The following is a 20,721-nucleotide window of genomic DNA, read 5'->3' as shown; positions in this document are numbered from 1 at the left end:
TCTGCTGTGATTGGATAAACCTCTCATATTCATCACGGGGAACACTCATCATCTCCTTCATGGGACCATCTGTGGATGTAGGAGGCAACTAGTCAGATGAATGATTCTCCTGTCTAAAGCTGGAACTTGAGTCACCAGTCGCGGCATGATTGGCCCAGGTTGAGGGAGGACCATGTAGATCATAACAATAGTTGATGGTATGTCCATCCATACCACAATGAGTGCACTTCCTCGGGCCTGAGCTACGTCCTCTACCACGAGCTCCCCCTGAATCTTTGCTCCCAGTACGACCACCACCACGATTATGAGTAGACCCACCATTGCCACTTCGGCCATATGCAAAACCACTACCACCACCACCACAGCCAGACTGAGCTCCCCGAGCTCCACCTCTACCACCACAGCCTCTCAATGCAGCAAAGGCAGATCTATCTGAGATATTAGAGTTCTCAGTAGATCTGATAGAAATCCTCCGAAGTCGAGCAAATACCTCTTCTAGGGACGGAAGAGCTAATCCCCCTAATATCTGAGCCCGTACTGGTTCATATTCAGACTTTAGTTCCACAAAAAATCTAGTCACATCAAGCTGCTCTCTCTGTTGTTGCTGAATCTTGACATCAGAAGTGAGAGGATGATAGACATTCAACTCATTACGTATGTTCCTCATGTTGGCATAGTACTCCTCAAGACTCTGATTGCCCTGTTGCAGATTAAAGTATTCTTGATAAAGCTGATAAACTCTGGTTGTATTGTCTTGCCCCGAATACAATTTATTCGCATGGTCCCACACATCTTTGGTAGTATCAAGGAACATGAAGTTCACACTAATCCTGGGTTCCATACTGTTCCACAACCATGTGATGATCTGAGCGTCCTCTTGCTCCCAGTCTTCATACTCGTGAGAGTCAGAGGAGGGTTTCTCCTCTCTGATGTGCTTTACCTTCTTCTTTGCCTTCAGAAAGACTTCAACGGATTTAGCCCAAGGCACATAATTCTCTCCATTTAACTTAATGGAGGTCATCTGAACATTCAGGTAGTCTGTAGGCACCATCACACTAGGTTTATAATCATTATTGTCTCCCATTATGTTATCACCAATTCTGCATACTTGCTGAATTCTATTATCACTGAGATCTGCACACTACACACCACTAGGTCACACCTGTCACACTGATTGCAGCACTAATTGTTGCTGGAATGTGTGCTCTTTACACCACAAACCCTAGATCACACCTTTCACACTAATTTCAGCACTTGTTGTTGAAAAGTGTGTTCACTACACAAACCCTACTCCTACAACTACCTGAAATCTCACCACTATATGATCATATCTCTTCCTTCAAAATGCACAAAGAAACCAGCATAAACCCTAGCCCTTACTGGCCGAAACCCTAGCAAATGGTCTGAAACACACCTCCTATTTAATCCATAACAGATGTCATGCACTGAAATCTCTTACCTTATCACTGAAGTAACACCCATGTGAGCAGGAGAGCAGTCCACACACAACAGCCGCTTCACACACAACAGCCACACACAACAGCCACTGCTCACACAGTTCGGCCCTCTATTCTTCCTCTACTAGGAGAGGGCGATCTCAGAAATCACAGCAACCGACCACATACGACCTGACTGGAGGCATAGAGACCCCAAGGGAAGAGGGCGATCACTCCTTTTCAGCCCTTTACTTTATCTCCAACCGAACACAGAAAAAAAAAAAGAGGAAAACCCTAGATAGGGTGCGTAGAGAATGAACCCTAGGCAAGCAGAAATCTAGGCAGATTTAACCTAGCTCTGATACCATGTTATAATTCAGGTCTGCCTTAGAGTTCGGCCTGACTGAGTTCAGCTATGTAGAAGAAGAAAAAGTGATAAAGAAAGAGAGAAAGAGAGAAAGAGAGAATTCTGGTTCGAACTGAAAGAGTCAACCTATCTTCTCCCAGTTGGCCAGTAAGTATTTATATTATTATTAAAACATGACTGAAAAGACCTATGTGCCTTTACTTAAGTTAAGAGCACATGTTGCAACACAACATTACAGATCAGCAACATCAATCAAGGTATAAAGACAGAAATACCCCTACGCTAACATTTAGTTTCATGAAACCCACAGGTGGGGGAGTTTCAAAGTAACATAAATTCCTTATTAACTAGTTCATAAAAAATGCCCCCTTTTTTATGAATAAAAGGCGCTTCTTTTTTGCTAGAATATTCATAAGTTCTCTACATGTTGTGATGAAATATGCTATCAGAAAAGCTTTAACATTAAAATTAAGGCTGCATGTGGCATTCCTTTTTTTAAGGACTTGTCGCCTTTTTGCAGTTAAACACTCATTGTTCATAGGGGCATTTTAACTGCAAAAAGGACATAAGTCCTAAAAATAAGGAGTGCCAAATGCGGCTGAATACTACATGGTAGTATGGTACATACCTACCTTTTTTGTTGATCCAGGTGGAAGCAGTGCAAGGACATATGGTTCTACTTTCTGGTGTAGATCTGGTAGATGGAACGGTAAGTTTCCAATTACTGCTAATGCTTTGTATCTTCCAACCTGTATTTAATCACTATGAGAATTCTACTCTTGTAGCTTCAAACAAAACAAATTTATATACAGTTTGAACTTCTGCTACAAATATGTGCTTATATTGTTTACATTTTTCCTATTGTTTTGCTTGTTTTGATCAACAGCCTGTGCTTGATATCAAACCTTATCTACCATACTGTGACAGTGTGCAAGAAGCAACAGTACCGAAGTGGGTAACGGTATTTCCTCTTGATTTTGTTATATGTGTATTTTTGCATGCATGATATGTGTAAAATATCCTTAATGCAAACATAATAACAATTTTTTTTGACTTTCTGGAAAGTAAAATTTATATCATGGAATTTTTTTTTATTTTAATAGAAAAAATACCACAAGATGATTCAGTTGGGCCCACAAGCCATAGTTTAGAATATACTTCATCAATAGGAGGAATGTCACCATGGCCTAACAACTACATTCTAACAATCTCAAAGTCTGGATTCTTTCCTGACAAGAACTCAAAACACTCAATCCTGATTCTCATTCTGTGCAGCATCTTCATCATACTATGAAGTAGCACTATACTATGAAGAAGAGAAGTCTTGAGCAATCTTTGATCAACTCCCAAGTCCCAATATCAAAGAAACCAGACCCAGAAAATGCACAGCCAAAGAATAAACAAAAACAACCCCTAGAAGGCAAAAAACTGAAAAGGAGGCTATATGTAGACAGATAAAAAAATTCACCAAATATTCCACCAAAAACTGTGAAACCAAAATTTAACAGTAGAAAAATATGTTGTGGATCACAACCAATCGATCCCAAACAAACAACTTCTTTCTGTTGTCCTCTGTAATTAGAAAACTCTATTCAGTAGAAAAAAATATGGGAAAATATTTTCCTTTCCAGATGGATCTCTGATCATATTATAAAAAAAAAAAAACATTTAAATCATCCTTGATTAAGGGTGTGCTCCCCTACACCAGCAGCCAATACCCCTCAACCACTCGTATAGAAATCGAGCTCAGAGCATTGTAGATGATTCCCAAAGAACACCATGCCCCTGTGACCTACTGCTCTGATACCATCTTTGATGAACTACATGTGATGTTGATGTATCTTATTTGTATAGTCCATGTTGTACATTATATTACTTGTATTCTTTATTCCTTTTTTCTATTTCAGCCTGTGTGGACATTCTTGTAATTGTACATGTTCTTTAATATAAAAGAGGTTCTTTGGAGTGGGGGTTCACTATTCTTGACACCCCTGAATGCTTTTGCTCTCTTTCTTGTTCGAATTGGTAGATTAACATGGTATTAGAGCATTTATTGGATCAACCTTTTCTAATAAGGGTTGAATTCTGTATTTCAGGTTAATTTATCTTTAATGAAAGTTATCATTTCTGATAAAAAAAAAACATGGTATTAGAGCATTCTGCTCTCTGATCTATTTTCTCATCTCTTGATCCTCACTAAAAGCAGTAATCCCATTGCCTTATTTGGATTTACCGCCATCTCTGTTGTGTGAATGAGATTAGGGATGTTTTGATCAACCCTAATTGTTGTCCAATTTGTTTTGCAAAACCAGCAGGAGAGATTTTATTACACCTCTCTTGGGATGTTTTGATTCTTCATCTCCTGCATTGTTCTCTCCTGGTTCAAAAAAACTTGTCCTCGAGTTTTGGAGAACTTGAGGATGGAAATTTGGTGTACCTCAATGACAAAAGGAGTAATAATTCCCATAGCTACTTCAACATACGTGGACTGTAGTCTGTAGAGTAGATGTCACACACATAGCTATAAATGGACGTTGAAAGCAATGTATGTCTGAAATACTGCCTTCCATAACTTTCATTGTTAAATAATCAATAACATTAGCTTCTTGACCACTTACATGACCAATCAGCCTACCTTGTGGTGAATCTTCCCCTTGCTTATCACTATGAACTTTCATATCCAAAATCTCAACTGCAGCATTTGGAACTTTTCCTTCAATCTCTAGTTGAGAAATCTCCATCTCTATGTGTTCAGCTCCCCTTGGTTCTTCAGCAAACTCTTGAACTTCTGCCATTATTGATGTTGGTGGGACTTATACCATGTTAACTTGTAATTCTTGAATTGGTTCTAGTTGAACTTGTAAGGCAAAGTCATGACTTACTTCCTTGCTATCATCTACTACAACCAGCACATTTTCATCATGCACATGAATTTCTTCAACTTTCTCCACTTCTATCTCTTCTTGATCATTAACCTCAAGTTGACCATGGGTGTTGGAAGTTCCTTCCTTAACAATTCTAATCTTTTCTTGGCCCGCACCCTTTTGATCTTCAAAGTTTACAATTTCTATTGGTTGAAATTCTTCATTCACAACTTTAGCTCGAGGATGGGCATCGACATGTAAGAAATCATCTTCTTTATCTTCAACCTTTTACTTTCTTTTCATTGGCTTCAAATTCTTTGTTGTAACCAGCTGCTTCTTCTCTATCTTGAGAGCCAATTGAAAGGCATGATCTAAGTCATAAATCTGAATTGTAGACAATTCATTCTTGATATCATCCTTTAGTCCATTTGTAAAACGGACTAATTTGTGCCTTTCACTTTCTGTAATGTCACATCTATTATATAATTCATCAAACTTATGCATATATTGAACTATAGATAGCATACCTTGCTTGAGATTAGTCAACTCCACATATAAATCATCATGGAAATATTGTGGAACTCACTTTTCTTGCAAATACCTCTTCATCTCTACCCATGTGGTAATAGAATATTCACCTCTATTTTCTAGTTGTTGCTCAAGAGTTCTCCACCATACTTTAGCAATACCCACAAGTTTCATGCATGCAAATCTAAATCTTTGTTTTTCAGACATATCATGCCAATCGAAATAAGTCGGTATTTCTTTACCCCCTGCTCCTTCCCACAAAAAAATCCCTCTGTAACTTCTCAATTTTTTCTGCCACCTTTGCTGGAATCTTGAGTCAAGAAAGGTAATAAGTCAGTAGGCTGGAGAGAGCACTCCTAACTAAAACTGCTGCAGAAGTTTTAGACCCTATTGGAAGACCCAGATACAAAAATGGCAGTTCCCCTGACACTCAAACACCGTAGCAAACTACTCCAGCTCCTCCCTCCCTATTTCCTCCACCCCAAACAAAGAGCTTTTAGCTAGATTCACTTTCAGTCCTGTGAGCATCTCAAGGTTAGCCAGAATAGCCCTAAGGTTCAGCATCTGGTCCACTGAAGCATCCAAGAAAATGAGTGTCGTCAGCATATTGAAGATGAGAAATACAAGGACCCTCATCACCCACTTTGAAGCCTTCAACCCAACACCGCTAGGAAGCCTTGACCATTAGCAGATTTAGCACTTCCATCACTAACACAAACAGCTGTGGGGAAATTGGGGCCTCTTGTCGAAGCCCTCTGGAGGCATGAAAGAACTCCGAAGAGATCCCATTGAGAAGTAAAGAAAATGATACAGAGGATATACAAGCAAACATCCATATTCTCCATTTCTCCCCAAACCCCATGAGCCTTTGCATCTCTTCCAAGAAACACCACTCCACATGGGTGTAGGCCTTCTCAATGTCAATTTTTACACACCGGCCCCGGTCTCCCACGGTCTCCCACTCCTTAACCTGGAACAAATGCACTCACTGGCCACCAAAACTCCATCCAGAATTTGCCTCCCTTCAACGAAAGCCATTTGGGTTTCTCCCACCACCTCTTAGATCACTCCCCTCAACCTTCTGGACAACGCCTTAGCCAAAAGTTTGTAAGGACTGTTAATCAGGCTTATTGGCCTGAAATCTTTTATGTTCACTGCTCCATCTCTCTTTTGAATCAGTGTAAGGAAGGAAAGTGGCATTGATTCTCCTGTCAATTTCCTTTTTGCCACAGAATTCCTTGATCATTTGAAAGAAATCCTCTTCCAAAAAACTCCAGCCAACCTTGACAAGATTGAATTTAAAGCATCTGTCCCTGGGGCTTTATCCCCATTTATCTTTTTTTAGAGCTTCTCTAACTTCAATCTTTATCTCTTTCTAGCCAGTTAACAGCAAAGTCGCTCAACTTTTTAGGCTCCAAGCTTCCTAGAGCCACCCATTTCCAGCCCCTCTCCCTGGATAGGTCCTTATAAAAAGCCATAACCTTACTTTGGATCCCTTCTCAAGTGTCCTCCATGTCCTCCCCTATCTCAATTCTCGTAATAGGATTTCTCGTCCTTCTGGCACTTGCAAAAGCATGGAAATATACTGAATTCTTGTCCCCCTCCCTTAACCAAATATCCCTCGACTTCTGCCTCCATCTTACTTCTTCCTTCAAAATAATTCTTTCCGATTCTCCCCTCAAACCTTCCCTCTCCAATTGTGCCTCCCTCATTAAAGCCCCCTCTTCTAGCCTATCCAGCCTTGCTATTCCTTCCAAAACCTCCGTTTTTTTTGCACTCCTTTGCCCCCAACACCTCTGGCCTTCTAATTCTCAACTCTTCTTTCAAAAGTTGCAGTTTTGTCACCAGCTTGTGGCCGGCTAAACCCTCCACTTGCATATTTCTCCACTTTTCTTCTACCCATGCCAAGAAGTATGGTTCATGTAACCAAACATTCTCAAATCTGAAGGGCTTTACCCTGTTTACAGCAACAAAACTTCTCAACATAACAAGTCTATGATCCGACATGCTTTCTATGAGCACCTCTTGCACCACCTAACCCACATACTCCTGTGAAGAAACTCCTTGATGTACCATTTTATTGTAGTCCTTATTGTATTGTTTTCTTATTTATTATTATTTTCACTTCAGCCCTGCAAGGGCCTCCTTGTAAATTCTCTAAATTGTGTTGCCCTAGAAGGGCCTCTTTGTTATTTTTGTAACTTTCACTTTCTATATAAAGGACCCTTGGGGTAGGGTCAAAGCATCCATTCTTCATCCCAGAATTTTGTGTTCTGCTCTGGGTCTGTTGACAACTCCACCCAATCCCCTAAAAACAAGAATCTATCCAATCTTCTAAGAATTGCTGGCACTTGTCAGTTTAACCATGTGAATTTCCCCCCACACAAAGGTGGGTCAATAATTTCACACCTGCTTATGACCTCCCCCGAACCTTCTCATCCCCACTCTTATCCTCGTGTTCCTACCCCCTTTCCATCTCTCCCCTTCTTCTTACCACATTGAAATCCCACCTATACACCAAGCCCTCGCTCCCCCCCCGAACCCTCTTAGCCTTTCCACCTCCTTCCAGAACTCGATCCTTTTCCCTTTTGAATTTGGCCCATAAACGTTTGTTACACCCCATAACCAGTCCCCATTCGCCTCCTTCAAGCATACTGAAATTGAGAACTTACCCACCATTCTTCTACTTTCTTCCAAAAATTCGAGTGAGTCAACCACATATTCTCAAATGTAAAAGGTCGAGGACCACACCTAAAGAATTCCTAGACAAGTCAGTGATTTAAAAGGCATGCCTAGGCACAGGTGAGGCACATTTTAGGGTATGCACCTCACTCGGGTCCTAGGTGCATGCCTGGTGTGCCTAGGTGTGCACCTAGAACCTCAGCCAGACGTGCGCCTTTTTAAAATTCTGCTTTTTTTAAGCCTAACGGCTAGGTTGAGGGCTCTACCTTCGGAACCCCGATTACGCTCCTTGAAGGAAGCCCGAACTAGCCCATGTTAGGGTCTTAAATTCTTATTTTGCACATAAAAAATAATGATTTTATAAATTTAATTACCTTTTAAGAGCCCCTTATTTGCTAATGTTGTTTATTCATTCATTTCAATAAAATATCTTCTTAAAAGGCAATTAAAGTTATAAAATCATTATTTTTTATGTAAGAAATAAGAATTGAAGATCCTAACATGAACTTATTTGGGCGCTTCGAGGGGTGTGGTACAAAGGTGACTCATATAATAAAAAATGCAATATGTTTTACATCACATTAGCTGCTTGAAGTATTGCAATTGAGGAAAAAAAGAAATTGTGGGTTTTACATGCTTGAAAATGCTTTATATGTTTGCTTTTATTTTTAAATTTTCATTTGAATACACTTTACATGTTATGTTTATGTATTTTAATTTTAGATAATAGGTTTTTTAAAATATTTATTTTAAAAGTTAAGTTTATATTTTTATTAACATTATGCTTATTATGTTTCTTGCATTTTTTCTTTTTTTTTTGGCATTTTTTGACATTTTTTATATTTTAACTTTTTTTTGTATTTTTCGCCTTGCTTCAAAAAGGCGCACACCTCGCCTTGCGCCTCAAGCGCAAATTGGCTCTTGCGCTTTTTTTTTGCACTTTGTGCTTTTAAAACACTGTGACAAGTGCAATGGGACAATGGTCTGAGGTCACTTTGGGTAAAGCTTTGGCTAACAGATCTCTCTAGTGATTTTCCCAACTCTTGGTAAATAAAAATCTAACTTAGAACATGACGGGGATTCTTGGAAATTGGACCACGTAAAGTGAGCATGCAAAAGATGGAGCTCCTTCAACCCACAACTATTAATAAATCATTGAACTTCATAATGCTAGTTGTGAGAGTCTGTTGAGGATTGTTGGACTCATTAGTGAAACGGATTACATTAAAATCCCCACCCAAGCACCAAGGACCCTCCCAAAGTCCTTGTATCACTAATAATTCTTTTCAAAGCTTCATTCTCTGTAATTGTTTTGGCCATACACATTTGCTAACACCCAAGTGAATCCATCCATTGTTCTAAATTTAATAGACACTGAGAAATTCCCTATTAGTTCTTCCATTGCTTCTACAACATTCTCTCTCCAAAAAGTGACAATTCTCCCTGAGGCCCCCCAAGAAGGAATAGAGATACCCATCTTATCCCTCTAGATTTCCAAACACCCCTAGCCCATTTCCTGTCAATCTTGGCTAATTTGGTCTCCTATAACAACACAATGTCTGGCCTTTCTCTTCTAAAAAAGTCCTTAATTGTCCTTCTCTTCCTTGCATTGTCTAATCCTCTCACATTCCAACTGATAATTTTCATGGACACTGCAAACGATGGCAACCCCCAGGTGATAATGACCCCTACTTAGGAACCTTCCTTCTCTTTTTTTTTTTTTTTATCAATAACACAATTCATTATGTAATTTCAATAAAAATTACAATTAGGAAGAGAACCTTTCTTATCTTCCAAATACAGTTTGAGCCCCAAGAAAGGAAAAAAAAAAGAAAGAAAAAAGAGAAAGAGAAAGGAAGAGAAGAATAAAATTACAGTTGTGCCCAAAACATTGACTCCCTCTCCACCCCTTGTTTAGCTAACCTATCAGCAAAAGAATTAGCTGATCTTTTTACCCAAATGATTTTAACTTTCATTCCTCGAACCAGCCATCTAAATTTCCTCACATTACTGTAGTGCCACTGAATCCCCCCTTCCACTGAATTCAATGTCTCCCTCTATGTCTGAAATCAATCTTTCTACCTTTGATCTCCTCTCTTTCCTTTGGCTTTTCCTAAGCTCTAAATTACTAAGTTGGACTCTGATCTATTTTGATTCCTCCATCCTTGCTGGATTTCCTTCCAAATAATCTTCTGAATTTTTGTATTCCTCAAGAAGGGCACAAATTTGTCCCTAGATCCTTTCTAATTCCTCCTCCTGCAGCTTTCTTGACCAAGGTTTAAAATGTCGATGTCGATGAAAATGTCGCTTACCAAAATATAGGACATATGTCGGAAATGTTGAGGGGAAATATTGTAAAAATTAGAGACATTGTGGAAATATTATGAAATTTGTGGAAATATGCAAAGATATTTTGTAAAATGTTAAAAGAAGCATGAATACATATTTCTAGACTATTATCTTATTCCCAACCATTATATAAAGCTAAGAAACTAAGATCAATAACAAATTAGTAAATGACAATTTATTGATTTATTATGCATTTTGATGTTTTTACAAGGTTATCTGATATTTTCTTTTCTTATTTTTAATTCTGATTTATTATAAATTCTAATATATTTATTTCACACTAGTAAATAGAAATACATTTATTCTGATTTTTTAAATATTAAAGTTATAATACATTATGTTTTACTATAAATTTAATAAACTGATTCTCCTTTTTTGTAGTATTAAGATTATGATAAATTCTGATTTCTTATAAAACTTAATGAATTTATTATGATTTTTAGTACTAAATTTATAATAAATTATGATTTAGTATAAATTTTATTAAATTTATTATGATTTTTTATATTAAATGTAGAAAATGAATTATTATAAAATTTAATAAACATTTTCTGATTTTAATAAATATTTTAAAAAATACTAACTAGTTAATATTTTATTATCTTCTTGAATCACATGTCTTCTTGGCTCCCCTCCCAACAACTCCTCAGTTTGCTTATAGGCCTCGAGATGGTCACAAATTTGAACCCAAATTCTCTCTAATTCCTCCTATTCTCCTTCAAATTCAACTGTCTCCCTGTCCCATCACATCTGTTACCCCCTGGCGCCACTTCCCCACCAATGGTGGTTCCTACCTGTCCAGGAGCTGAGATACCTGTTTCAGGTACAGATTCCACATTAGTACCACTAACTGATTTGACAGACATACCTGGGCATGTTGGAGAAAAGTTCAAAGAAGCTGTAGTTCCAGCGGCGGACAAAGAGTCTAAGGCCACTCCTGCTGTTTGTGAAAACTGCAGAAGTACATCATGTTCGATCAACACCGTTTTAATCTTGTTAGCTGAAACCAACTTTGACTGGTATCCCCAACCACTAACTCTGTGTTTGGTAGCCAGAAAGATTCCTTTACCTCTGTGCCTCTATCCAGACTAGTCTTACTCTAAGAGGAGCTGTTTTTGGTTCAGATGTACCCTGACCCTCCTCTGTAGATACTGCTACCCTGACCGCCGTATTCTGGGCAGATAGAGGTTGGAAAACATCCTCCTCGGTGTCCTTTGAATAAACTATCTCATCACCTTCAAAGTCAGTGTGAAAACTTCCTTTGTAAGAGCAATCCTTTGACTTTTGCAGATCTATTCTAGCGATACTGCTAACGTCCTCAGTTTCAGATTCTGAGAACGAGTCTTCCTTTGTAGACTCGTCTACCTCAAACGTTCCATTTTTCTCGCACCTGGACCTCTTTTCCCCTTTAAAGTTCACCACCTAATCGATCTTAGGGTGCTTCTAAACTTTGGGTTGCATCGTTCCAGCAAGAAGACCTGATTTTCTGTGCTTGGAACCCAAACCCAGGTCGTCATTGCCGCCTGGTTCCTGTTAACTGAGGCCAACCTGTTAGGTTGGATCGAGGAGGACGATGATGGACCATTATTAGCACCCATCATCGCCTCACAAGACTTGGTCAGGTGCCCTTTTAAAGTGGCATGCGCTTCACTTAAAACTGGACCCAGACCAAACTGTTTTAGCGGCCCATTTAATTCAGCTGGGCCATTCACTTTAAAACTGCCCGAGGCCCCCACTTGGCTAAAAGGTTAGTCCAACCCTATAACCAGTTCGGAATTAGAAGGTCGGCCCAGGTCCACCATTTGGAGTTCTGCCGACCTTGGGCTCTTCCTGTTTGAAATTTGAACACCTTGCGTGTGTTCATTGTCTTTAATAGCATTTGTCACCACCTCAGCATAGGACTTGCCAATCTGACCCACACTGTTTCCCAGCTTACCAAAACTAGCAAACTGCCCAATAACTTTCTTATTCTCCACTTGTTGCTTTGCCATATTAATGTTATGAGCCTTGCATTGCTCCCCAAGTAACCAGATTAGCTCTGTCTCTTCGTCTTCCTCCCTGAAACTTACCTTCCACAGCTCCACATCAATGGAGGTTCCCATCCACACAGAGTAGGAGATTCCATCTGTTACCACCTCTACCTTCCTTGGTGTCTCATCAGGTTTGACACCACTTAAGCTAAGTGCTACAAAGTGAAGATCATGATCAAAAACTCCCTCTAATCTAGCATTGCATACTGAGGCTATTGAGCAAAAATCTTCCCTCTGGGGGTGAATAGAAATCCTAGCACATGAGCAATAACACCATCCTCAATGTTTAATCTACAGAGTTTGAAAGAGGAGCCTGAAGGAATGGTATATCCATTACATGGACGCCCAAGTCTTGCGGAATGGATTGGGCGAATTTCAAAAATTTCTCCCATCTTTGTCGGGAATCGAATTCCCTATTTTAGAAAAACATATTCTTCTAGGATCAATCTTGAACCATAAACCAAACCAGATCTGAACCAAAAGGAGTAGGAGGGAGGATATACCTGATACGGAGAAACAGTATCTCCCAATGGAGGTGTTCACGCTCAAGGAAGGATCCAAAATCTGCTCCCACTGAAGATGGCGCAGTGCAGGATGGAGCAGAATCAGCAATGTTCTTCCAAAAGAACTTGACCCTTCGCAAGAATCAACAGGATGGCTTGTGAATACAGCTCCAATCAATCTTTTCCCCAAAAGATTGGTATAAAGATCAAATCTTGATTACTCCTAGAGAGAGTAGGAGATCGAACTACTGGAGGTGGCGACAAGAGAGTATTCGCAGGGTGCAGAATTCTCTCTTCTTGTGATTTCAGCTCTGAAGACAACAGTCTTAGGTTGCATGTCTAAAGGCTGCTGCCCCCTCCTCCTTTTATAGATTTAAAGGGATCAGCTCCTAATCCTATTAGGAGCTGCTGATCCAAATTATATTTGGATTAGAAGTCCCTCTAAGTGATAAGGGAGAACCCTTATCTTATCTGTAGATCAGATCAGCCATCTCCTAATCTAATTAGGCGGCTTCTAGATCTAAATCTTATTTAGATATTGGACTCTCTAAGTGGATAGGGTCTAGGCCCAATCCTATCAGCTGATCCATCTCAGAATTCGCCCCCTTTAATTGATTGATCAAATCAGCCCAGTTTGAAATGGTTTTAAGGCCCATTTAAGGTTATGTACTCGCTTAGCCTTCCAAACTACTGCCCAGTTGGGCTTCCTTGTATGGCGTGGGACCCAAACATTGATTTATACATCAGTCACATGGGTTCAGCCCAGCCTTTGTTACAAGGCCTGGCTGAATACACTGTTATGGACACTGCACCCCCTGAAACCCATCTTATGGGCTCTATGGGCCCAACACTTACCCTAAGTGGTCCCTGGGCCAAGCCACCTTGTAACACCCAGGGACTGTGGGCAGATGCAAGATTAGCCCATCAGGTATTATTCTCAATGGTCTTACACTTAACCTCTCAGCCCATAATGATCAAACACTGCCCGACAAGGGAGGACCTCTCCCTCGACTGCAAGGAACAGTGTTGCACTCTCTGCTTACATGGATCCCGGGAATTAAAACCCTTTTGCAAATCATTTCGAAACCATAACATATATATATATATATATATATATATATATATATATATATATATATATAAATATATTTTGCAAAACAAAATCTCAACAATTGAAATCGGCTGCCGGCAGTCTTGGTTTCCATCAGAGAGAGTGCATCCCCGATCATTACCTTTGTCCGACAAAAGGGCTGATCCTGTCACTATGATCACCCACTCAGATGAATTCTCGGACTGTCCCAACATACCCAGGTTTTGACCTCCGCTAAGGATATCACTGATTGGTACATCAAAGACAGCCCGATCCAACACCAAGTGTAGTATCATAATCGAGTATAGGGGTCAGGTGTAACTCTCCAGTTTTGCCCATCTATCTCCAGGGTCCAAGGCAATACTGGAAATCTGGTCCGGTTCAAAGGTCTATTAATCCTACACTGCATGTGCTTCGGGTCTCACCTTGGTAGCTGAGACAAGCCACCCCAACAGTTGGCAGCACACCAGTGTCAGCCTTGGCAGGATAAATCTCCCCAGACTTACCCAATGGCTGTGAACATTCTAAACTAACACAAGTCTCATTAAGTGTTCAGTTTAAGGGTAATACACATAAACACACCACAGGAACATGAATCAAATGTGTACAATAAATTCATAATGTACATATTTCTGATTGAAGCTAAGGGCATACAACTGTCTAACAGAGCCCACTTTGATACCGTGCAAGCACCTGCTTCTTAGTTTAAACTTTGTGCCGAGACTTCAACTTCATTCTCACCTTTGCAATCTTCCTCCAATCTTTCAGTTGGGCCAAGGTCTCAACCACAAACTTCCTTTCCGAGTCCTCTCTCTCCCCATTTATTATTAGTTTGCAGTTTCCTTTTCCCTTCTTTGCAACTACCAGGTTCATCTTCTTCCCTTCTAGCTCCTTGTAACTTTTTGGCACCTCTTTCTCCTTTGCTTGTATTTCAAACTTTCCTGGCCTAGAAAGGAACTCACCGAGCAGCCCTGCAACTTCCTTCCACTCTTGAGACTTTCTTCCTTCAGGGAACCATACCAGCTGTTTCCTTCCCTCCCCAAAATGTTCCTGAAGAGCAATAAAGGATCCCTTGATATTTTTTCTACATTCCACCTTATACCTCCTTCCTTCTGATCCAATGTTCCTGTAATTAGCTTGTTTTCCTTTGGAACTTGCTGTTATCACAAAATCCTTTAGCCATTCTATCACTTCTAGGCCCACCAGTAGGGTTGTAGCCTTCTTTGCCTCTTGAATCTTCAAGCTCGGCAGCCCTTTGATCTTCAACTTTTCAAACAGGAAATCCTTAGCTTCTACCTTTAGAGCTTTCCTCCATCTTCCTGCATCCATGATTCTCTCCACCTTCAACTCTTCATCTGCATATAGAAGATGAGAAATGTGTATCTCTTCCCCAACCACTTTGAATCCCTGAATCTGGGTTCAAATTTCAAGTGGTTATCTAAAGTCGAAAAAAGGGGTTCAGGATATCCACAATAATTGTGAAAAAGAGGGGAGAGAGGGGACATCCTTGTCACAATCTTCTATAACCCTTAAAGAAGCCATGAGGAGACCCATTGATGAGAATAGAAAACCAAGCCAACTGAATACATACTATTACTATACATCCATTTATACCAAGCCAAGCCCTAGGGAGTCATGGTCCACCCATGCACCAGAATCTCCAATGGTTGCACATACACCATCTAAGGTTTTTCCATCCCTATTGATAAAAAAAAGGTTTGCCACCCGCCCCCCTATCGGCCACTGCTTCTCTGATCACCTCTTTAATTCAATTAGCCAGAATTTTGGCCACAATTTTGCAAGAGATCTTGCTTTATTTCATTTGTTCCTTTCAATAAATGAAATATGTCTTGATCTACTGAAAACTAGTAAATTTATAATGTAAAATTCTTAGTTTTCAGTGATAGTTCCAAAAATATTGGCATAAAAAATATTTTGATCTGTTTTACCTATCAAAAAATATTAATATATAAAATAATTTGACAGAATGTTTACAAAAAAACATTGAAATTATTTAATTGTAGATCTGTTCCCTCATATTTCCATTTTGCAGTTTTTAAACTCTTTTTATATGCTTGAATTAATACCATGTGTTTGACACAGGTGGACAATATGTTAGCTGTAGCGTCTGTTAGCTTCTCTCAGGAGTTCTCATCCACTCTTGCAAATTGCTGGGTGAAAACTGTAAGTCCCCTGCAACTTACCCCCCCACCCTCCCCCCCCCCAAAAAAAAAAAACCAAGAAAAAAGAGAAAAAACTTGAAGGGTCATTGTTTTTAGTTTGATATTGTTAGTAAAATCAAATGCCTTGTTTCATCGTTTTGCTTTACTTATTTATGCTTAGAAACTGCTAAATTCTAATGTATAATCTTGTCATTTATGGCCTTCATTTAAGGGTTATTTCTTTTATCTGAGTAACAATAATAAATCTGTATAGGGTTGTAGATACTAGGCAGACTTGTTCAGTCTATATGCAAAATACTTGGATAGTGGTGCACAATTCAATGGAATCTTCTGAGATCAATGTTTTAAAAAAGGCGCACTTAGTCTCATATGTGAGATTCATTTAATGGGATGCACCTCAACTAAACTCAAGTGTGCCTCACCTAGCTCCTAGCTTGTTGCTATATTTTGATGTTTTAACTATGAGTTTGGTGTCAAATACATAATTTACCATATTATAGGATGTGCATGATAGATGGAGTTTAAACATGTATTATAAGGTATTGACACCATCTCTTTTACACAACCAGGTATTTTGTCAACCCATTCACTATGTCAACTAGGATCATTTGTTTTTTGCTTTTTTATCAATACCAAGAGAAATTTTATTAAAAAGAGGAAAAGATACAGAGGCTACCCCATTACAAAGATAGGCAATACAAGACAGGCAAACCAAGAAGTAAATCTTGAAGCATTACATCTGAGCCCAAAATTGGTGTACCCTGGTTACCCCTTGCTTTGCTAGTTGATCTGCAAAACTATTAGCCAACCTTGGCACCCACTGAAAGTCCACTTGCAAATTTGTCGATAGTCTTCTAACCTTTTTAATCTCATTTTGAAAGTACCATGGGGCCTTTTCAGTCTGTTTCAACCAGCTGATGGCTATTTTTGAATCTCCTTCAACTATCAGCTTATCAACTCCTATTTCAACAGCTTTTTGTATTCCAAACACCAAAGCATTCCATTCTGCAGTTATGGAGTCCCCTGGACTGAGAGGGCCTAAGTATAGTCCCAAGATAACTCCACTTCCATTTCTTATTACCCCTCATATTCTTAAAGGACCCAAATTACCCAAGCTGCTTCCATCAAAATTTAATTTAAGGAAGCCATTCTCCGTAGGGCTGCAAGTCGAACCGGGTTAGGTCGGGTTGAGGCCAACCCTAAGTTCTAAATCCCAACCCTAACCCTAACCCAACCCAACCTTCAATCCGACCAACCCAACCTTAACCCCAACCCAACCCAACCCAACCCGAAGTCAATTTCGGGTTGGGCTGGGCTCAGGTTGGGCCCAACCCAACCTTCTTCCCATCCTTTAAAACCTCATAAATTTCTCGATTTTAGATCTTAACTCAACTTTCACTACATATGTTAATCCTATGTTTCATTAGTATTTGCTTGTTGACGGTTTTTTTTGGTACACAATTCAGAAAAACAAGTGTTAGAAATAACCATAGTTTATCATGAGTTATGGCTTACGATAGATCTTTCTTGGGCGGCAAACAACATAGAGGAGATGAAGAATAAAATTTTCAAAAAAAAACATAAAATAATATTATTAAGGTTTTAATCTTTTTTATTACGATTAAGTGAATTGATTATCCTAAAAGAAATGCATGATACTATGTGGTGGGGGCTATACAAATATCATGCATCTAAACAAATCAATGTATGTTATATATTACATATAACATATATTTATACATGACATGTATGGGGTTTGGGTTGGGTCGGGTTGGCTAAGGGGTCAACCCTAACCCAACCCAAAGTAAAGTCGGGTTCATGAATTTCAACCCTAACCCTAACCCGAGCTTCAAACCAACCCAACCCAACCCAATTTTTCGGGTTGGGTTCGGGCCAACCTGGCCCAAGTTGCAGCCTTACTCCAGTGGAACCCATGATTTTACCAGTTTCCTCTTTGAAGATGAAGTTGCGATTATCTTCCAGTTTCTGATTACATCATCAAAACTAAAGTCCAAGAGCAGACTTGAAGCCTTAATCCAGTGTGCACCCTTACCACGATTCCTTCTACCTGGAGTGTTCCACCTGGGCACTTCTGGGAGGTGCGGCTAGGGTTTTCTGAGTAGACATCAATCTTTTTTGAGATCAGCAGCTTGGAGGAGACTGGTACGGCTGAACTTTCTTGATTATCTCTAGGACTGGTGCCATTTTTTACTGAAAAATATCAGTTTTTTGGGTGCAACAGAATTTTTTCCTTGACAATCTCTAATTATAGTAACAGACTTTACTGAAAAATATTTAGTTTAGGGCTCTGGGCATTTCAGAACTGTTTTTTGTGCTGGACTGCTATAAACTACTGAGAATAGATCAGCTCTAGGGTTCTAGGCATTCCAAAACTGTTTTTGTTGGGATGAATTGCTATTCAAACTCTTTTTCAGCCTCTTTTTTTTTAATATCTATGAATCTTGGTGGTGTGGTTTGCATGGAGGCAGTTGGGAAGAAACCAAAATTCTAATAATACATTTCAGATCACTACTGTTAAGTTTGATGGGACAGGTTACCTAGAATGGGCTCAATCGGCCATGATGGCCATAGGAGGAAAGGAGAAACTGGGATATGTAACTGGAGACACAATAGAAATTACTTATGGGGGAAAACTATCTAGTGATGACTTGGTTGTGCAACTCTATGCAGCCTCACATCAATAGAAATTACTTATGGGTGAAAACTGCTAAGGAAATTTAGGAGAATATGAAGGAAATCTACTCACAGCCCCTAGGACCTATGAGCTGAAAAGTGAAGTGAATAACCTTAAACGAGGGGAGAAACCTATATCTGTATATTCCTCCACTCTGAAATCTCTGTGGCATGAGATTGATCACTTGGAGACCATTGAATGGGAAAGCCAAAAGGATGCAACAACATATAGGAAGCTGGTTGAAACCAATAGAGTGTTTGAATTACTTGCTGGACTGAATTTAGAATATGACATTGTGAGGCAGTAGTTACTTACTAGGGATAGTGTCACTCGATCTCAGGCCTATTCACTAGTACATAGTGAAGAGAGTAGAAGGAAGGTTATGTTACAAATCCCATCCATGGAATCAGCCTTGGCAGCAGTGAAACCAAAGCCTATTGGTAATAAGGAGAAAGAAATAAAGAGGGAAGACAAGAGGGAGATGGTTTCTGATTATTGTAAGAAGCCAAAGCACACTAGGGACACCTGTTGGAAGTTGCATCCCTACCTTATCCTAGAAAAACTCAAGAATAAGAAGGGTAGTGCCGATGTAGATGTTAGTTCTGATGGTGCATCTTCCTCTACTACAAAATCTACATCCCTAGATGCCTTAGCTGTAGCCAGAGCCACCTTAACTCAATTAGAGTGTGAAGTTGGAGCCTTAGGATCATCCCAATCATCTGGATCATCTACTACTACACAAAGAAAAACGCTGTTGCACCTCGTCAACTGTCCATTTCATCTCTTAGTTTCTTTCTTATGACCACCTCTCACCATCATACAAATCCTTTTTGGTGTCCATTGCTGCTATACCCATTCTTAGAACAGTGCATGAAGCCCTAGAAGTACTTGAGTGGAAAGAAGCAATGAAAGTAGAGATGGATGAACTTATCAAAAATGATACTTGAGAGCTACTAGATCAACCAAGAGGGAAGAAACCGGTTGGGTGCAAATGGATATTTACTATGAAGTACAATGTAGATGGCTCAATTGAAAGATACAAAGCCCGACTGGTTGCTAAGAGATACGCACAGACTTATGGTATTGATTATGTAGAAACCTCTGCACCAATTGCCAAAATGAACACAATCAAAGTGTTATTGTCATTTACTGCAAACCTTTGCACCAATTAATCTCATCGTTGTTCTAGATGGATATTAAGAATGCTTTTCTGAACGGTGATCTCTAGGAAGAAGTATATATGCAATTGCCCTTGGTTTCTATGATGAAGATAATGGAAAGAAAGTCTACCGACTTAAGAAGACTTTGTATGGTTCGAAACAGTCCCCAATGGCATGGTTTGACAAGTTTAGACGTGCCTTGGAAAAATTTGGCTATATACAGTCTCAATCAGATCACACCCTATTTCATCCCTAACTCTCTTGGTTGTATATGTTGATGATATTATGGTAACAGGCAATTACAGTGATGAGATTAATTCCCTCAAGAAGTTACTTAGTAAGGAGTTTGAAGTGAGATTTGGCTGATTTGCGATATTTTCTAGGAATTGAAGTAGCTAGATCTAAGCATGGTATCTTCATTTCTCAGAGGAAATATGCCCTTGAACTCTTGGAAGAAACTAGAAAGTTGGAAGTTAAACCAACAGATACACCAATTAAATCGAATCACAGGATAAATGCAGAAGGTGAGCCACTTGAAGATAAAACCATGTATCAACGATTGGTTGGAAAGCTTTTCTACCTTTGCTTAACACAGCCAAATATTTCTTATGTTATCAGTATTGTCAGTTAATATATGTAGTCTCCCATAACATCCCATCTTGCAATTGAAAGGATACTTGCCTACTTAAAGAGGTGTCCAGGCAGAGGTATACTCTTCAAGAATAATGGTCATATGAAGATAGAAGTGTACACTAATGCATATTGGGTTGGTTATGTGGATGATAGGAGATCTACCTCATGGTACTGTTCTCTTATTGGAGGCAATCTGGTTTC

At 39.4% G+C, this 20,721-nt stretch overlaps 1 protein-coding gene across 2 annotated transcripts in view; it reads left to right on the top strand.

Moving 5' to 3' along the window:
- LOC148871436 (tRNA-thr(GGU) m(6)t(6)A37 methyltransferase) overlaps positions 1-20,721 on the top strand; it is a 91,923-nt gene that overhangs the window by 55,572 nt on the left and 15,630 nt on the right. For both annotated transcript variants that reach the window (XM_088970654.1, XM_088970655.1), the window contains exons 6-8: positions 2,453-2,512; positions 2,690-2,764; positions 15,953-16,033. In XM_088970654.1, coding sequence (XP_088826780.1) covers positions 2,453-2,512; positions 2,690-2,764; positions 15,953-16,033 — 216 coding nt within the window. The remainder of the gene's footprint in view (positions 1-2,452; positions 2,513-2,689; positions 2,765-15,952; positions 16,034-20,721) is intronic.

Source organism: Nelumbo lutea, chromosome 2 (genome assembly GCF_056320005.1).
Source record: "Nelumbo lutea isolate HS-2025 chromosome 2, American lotus-T2T, whole genome shotgun sequence".
Lineage (NCBI taxonomy): Eukaryota > Viridiplantae > Streptophyta > Magnoliopsida > Proteales > Nelumbonaceae > Nelumbo > Nelumbo lutea.
This window is presented reverse-complemented; position numbering and strand designations above follow the sequence as displayed.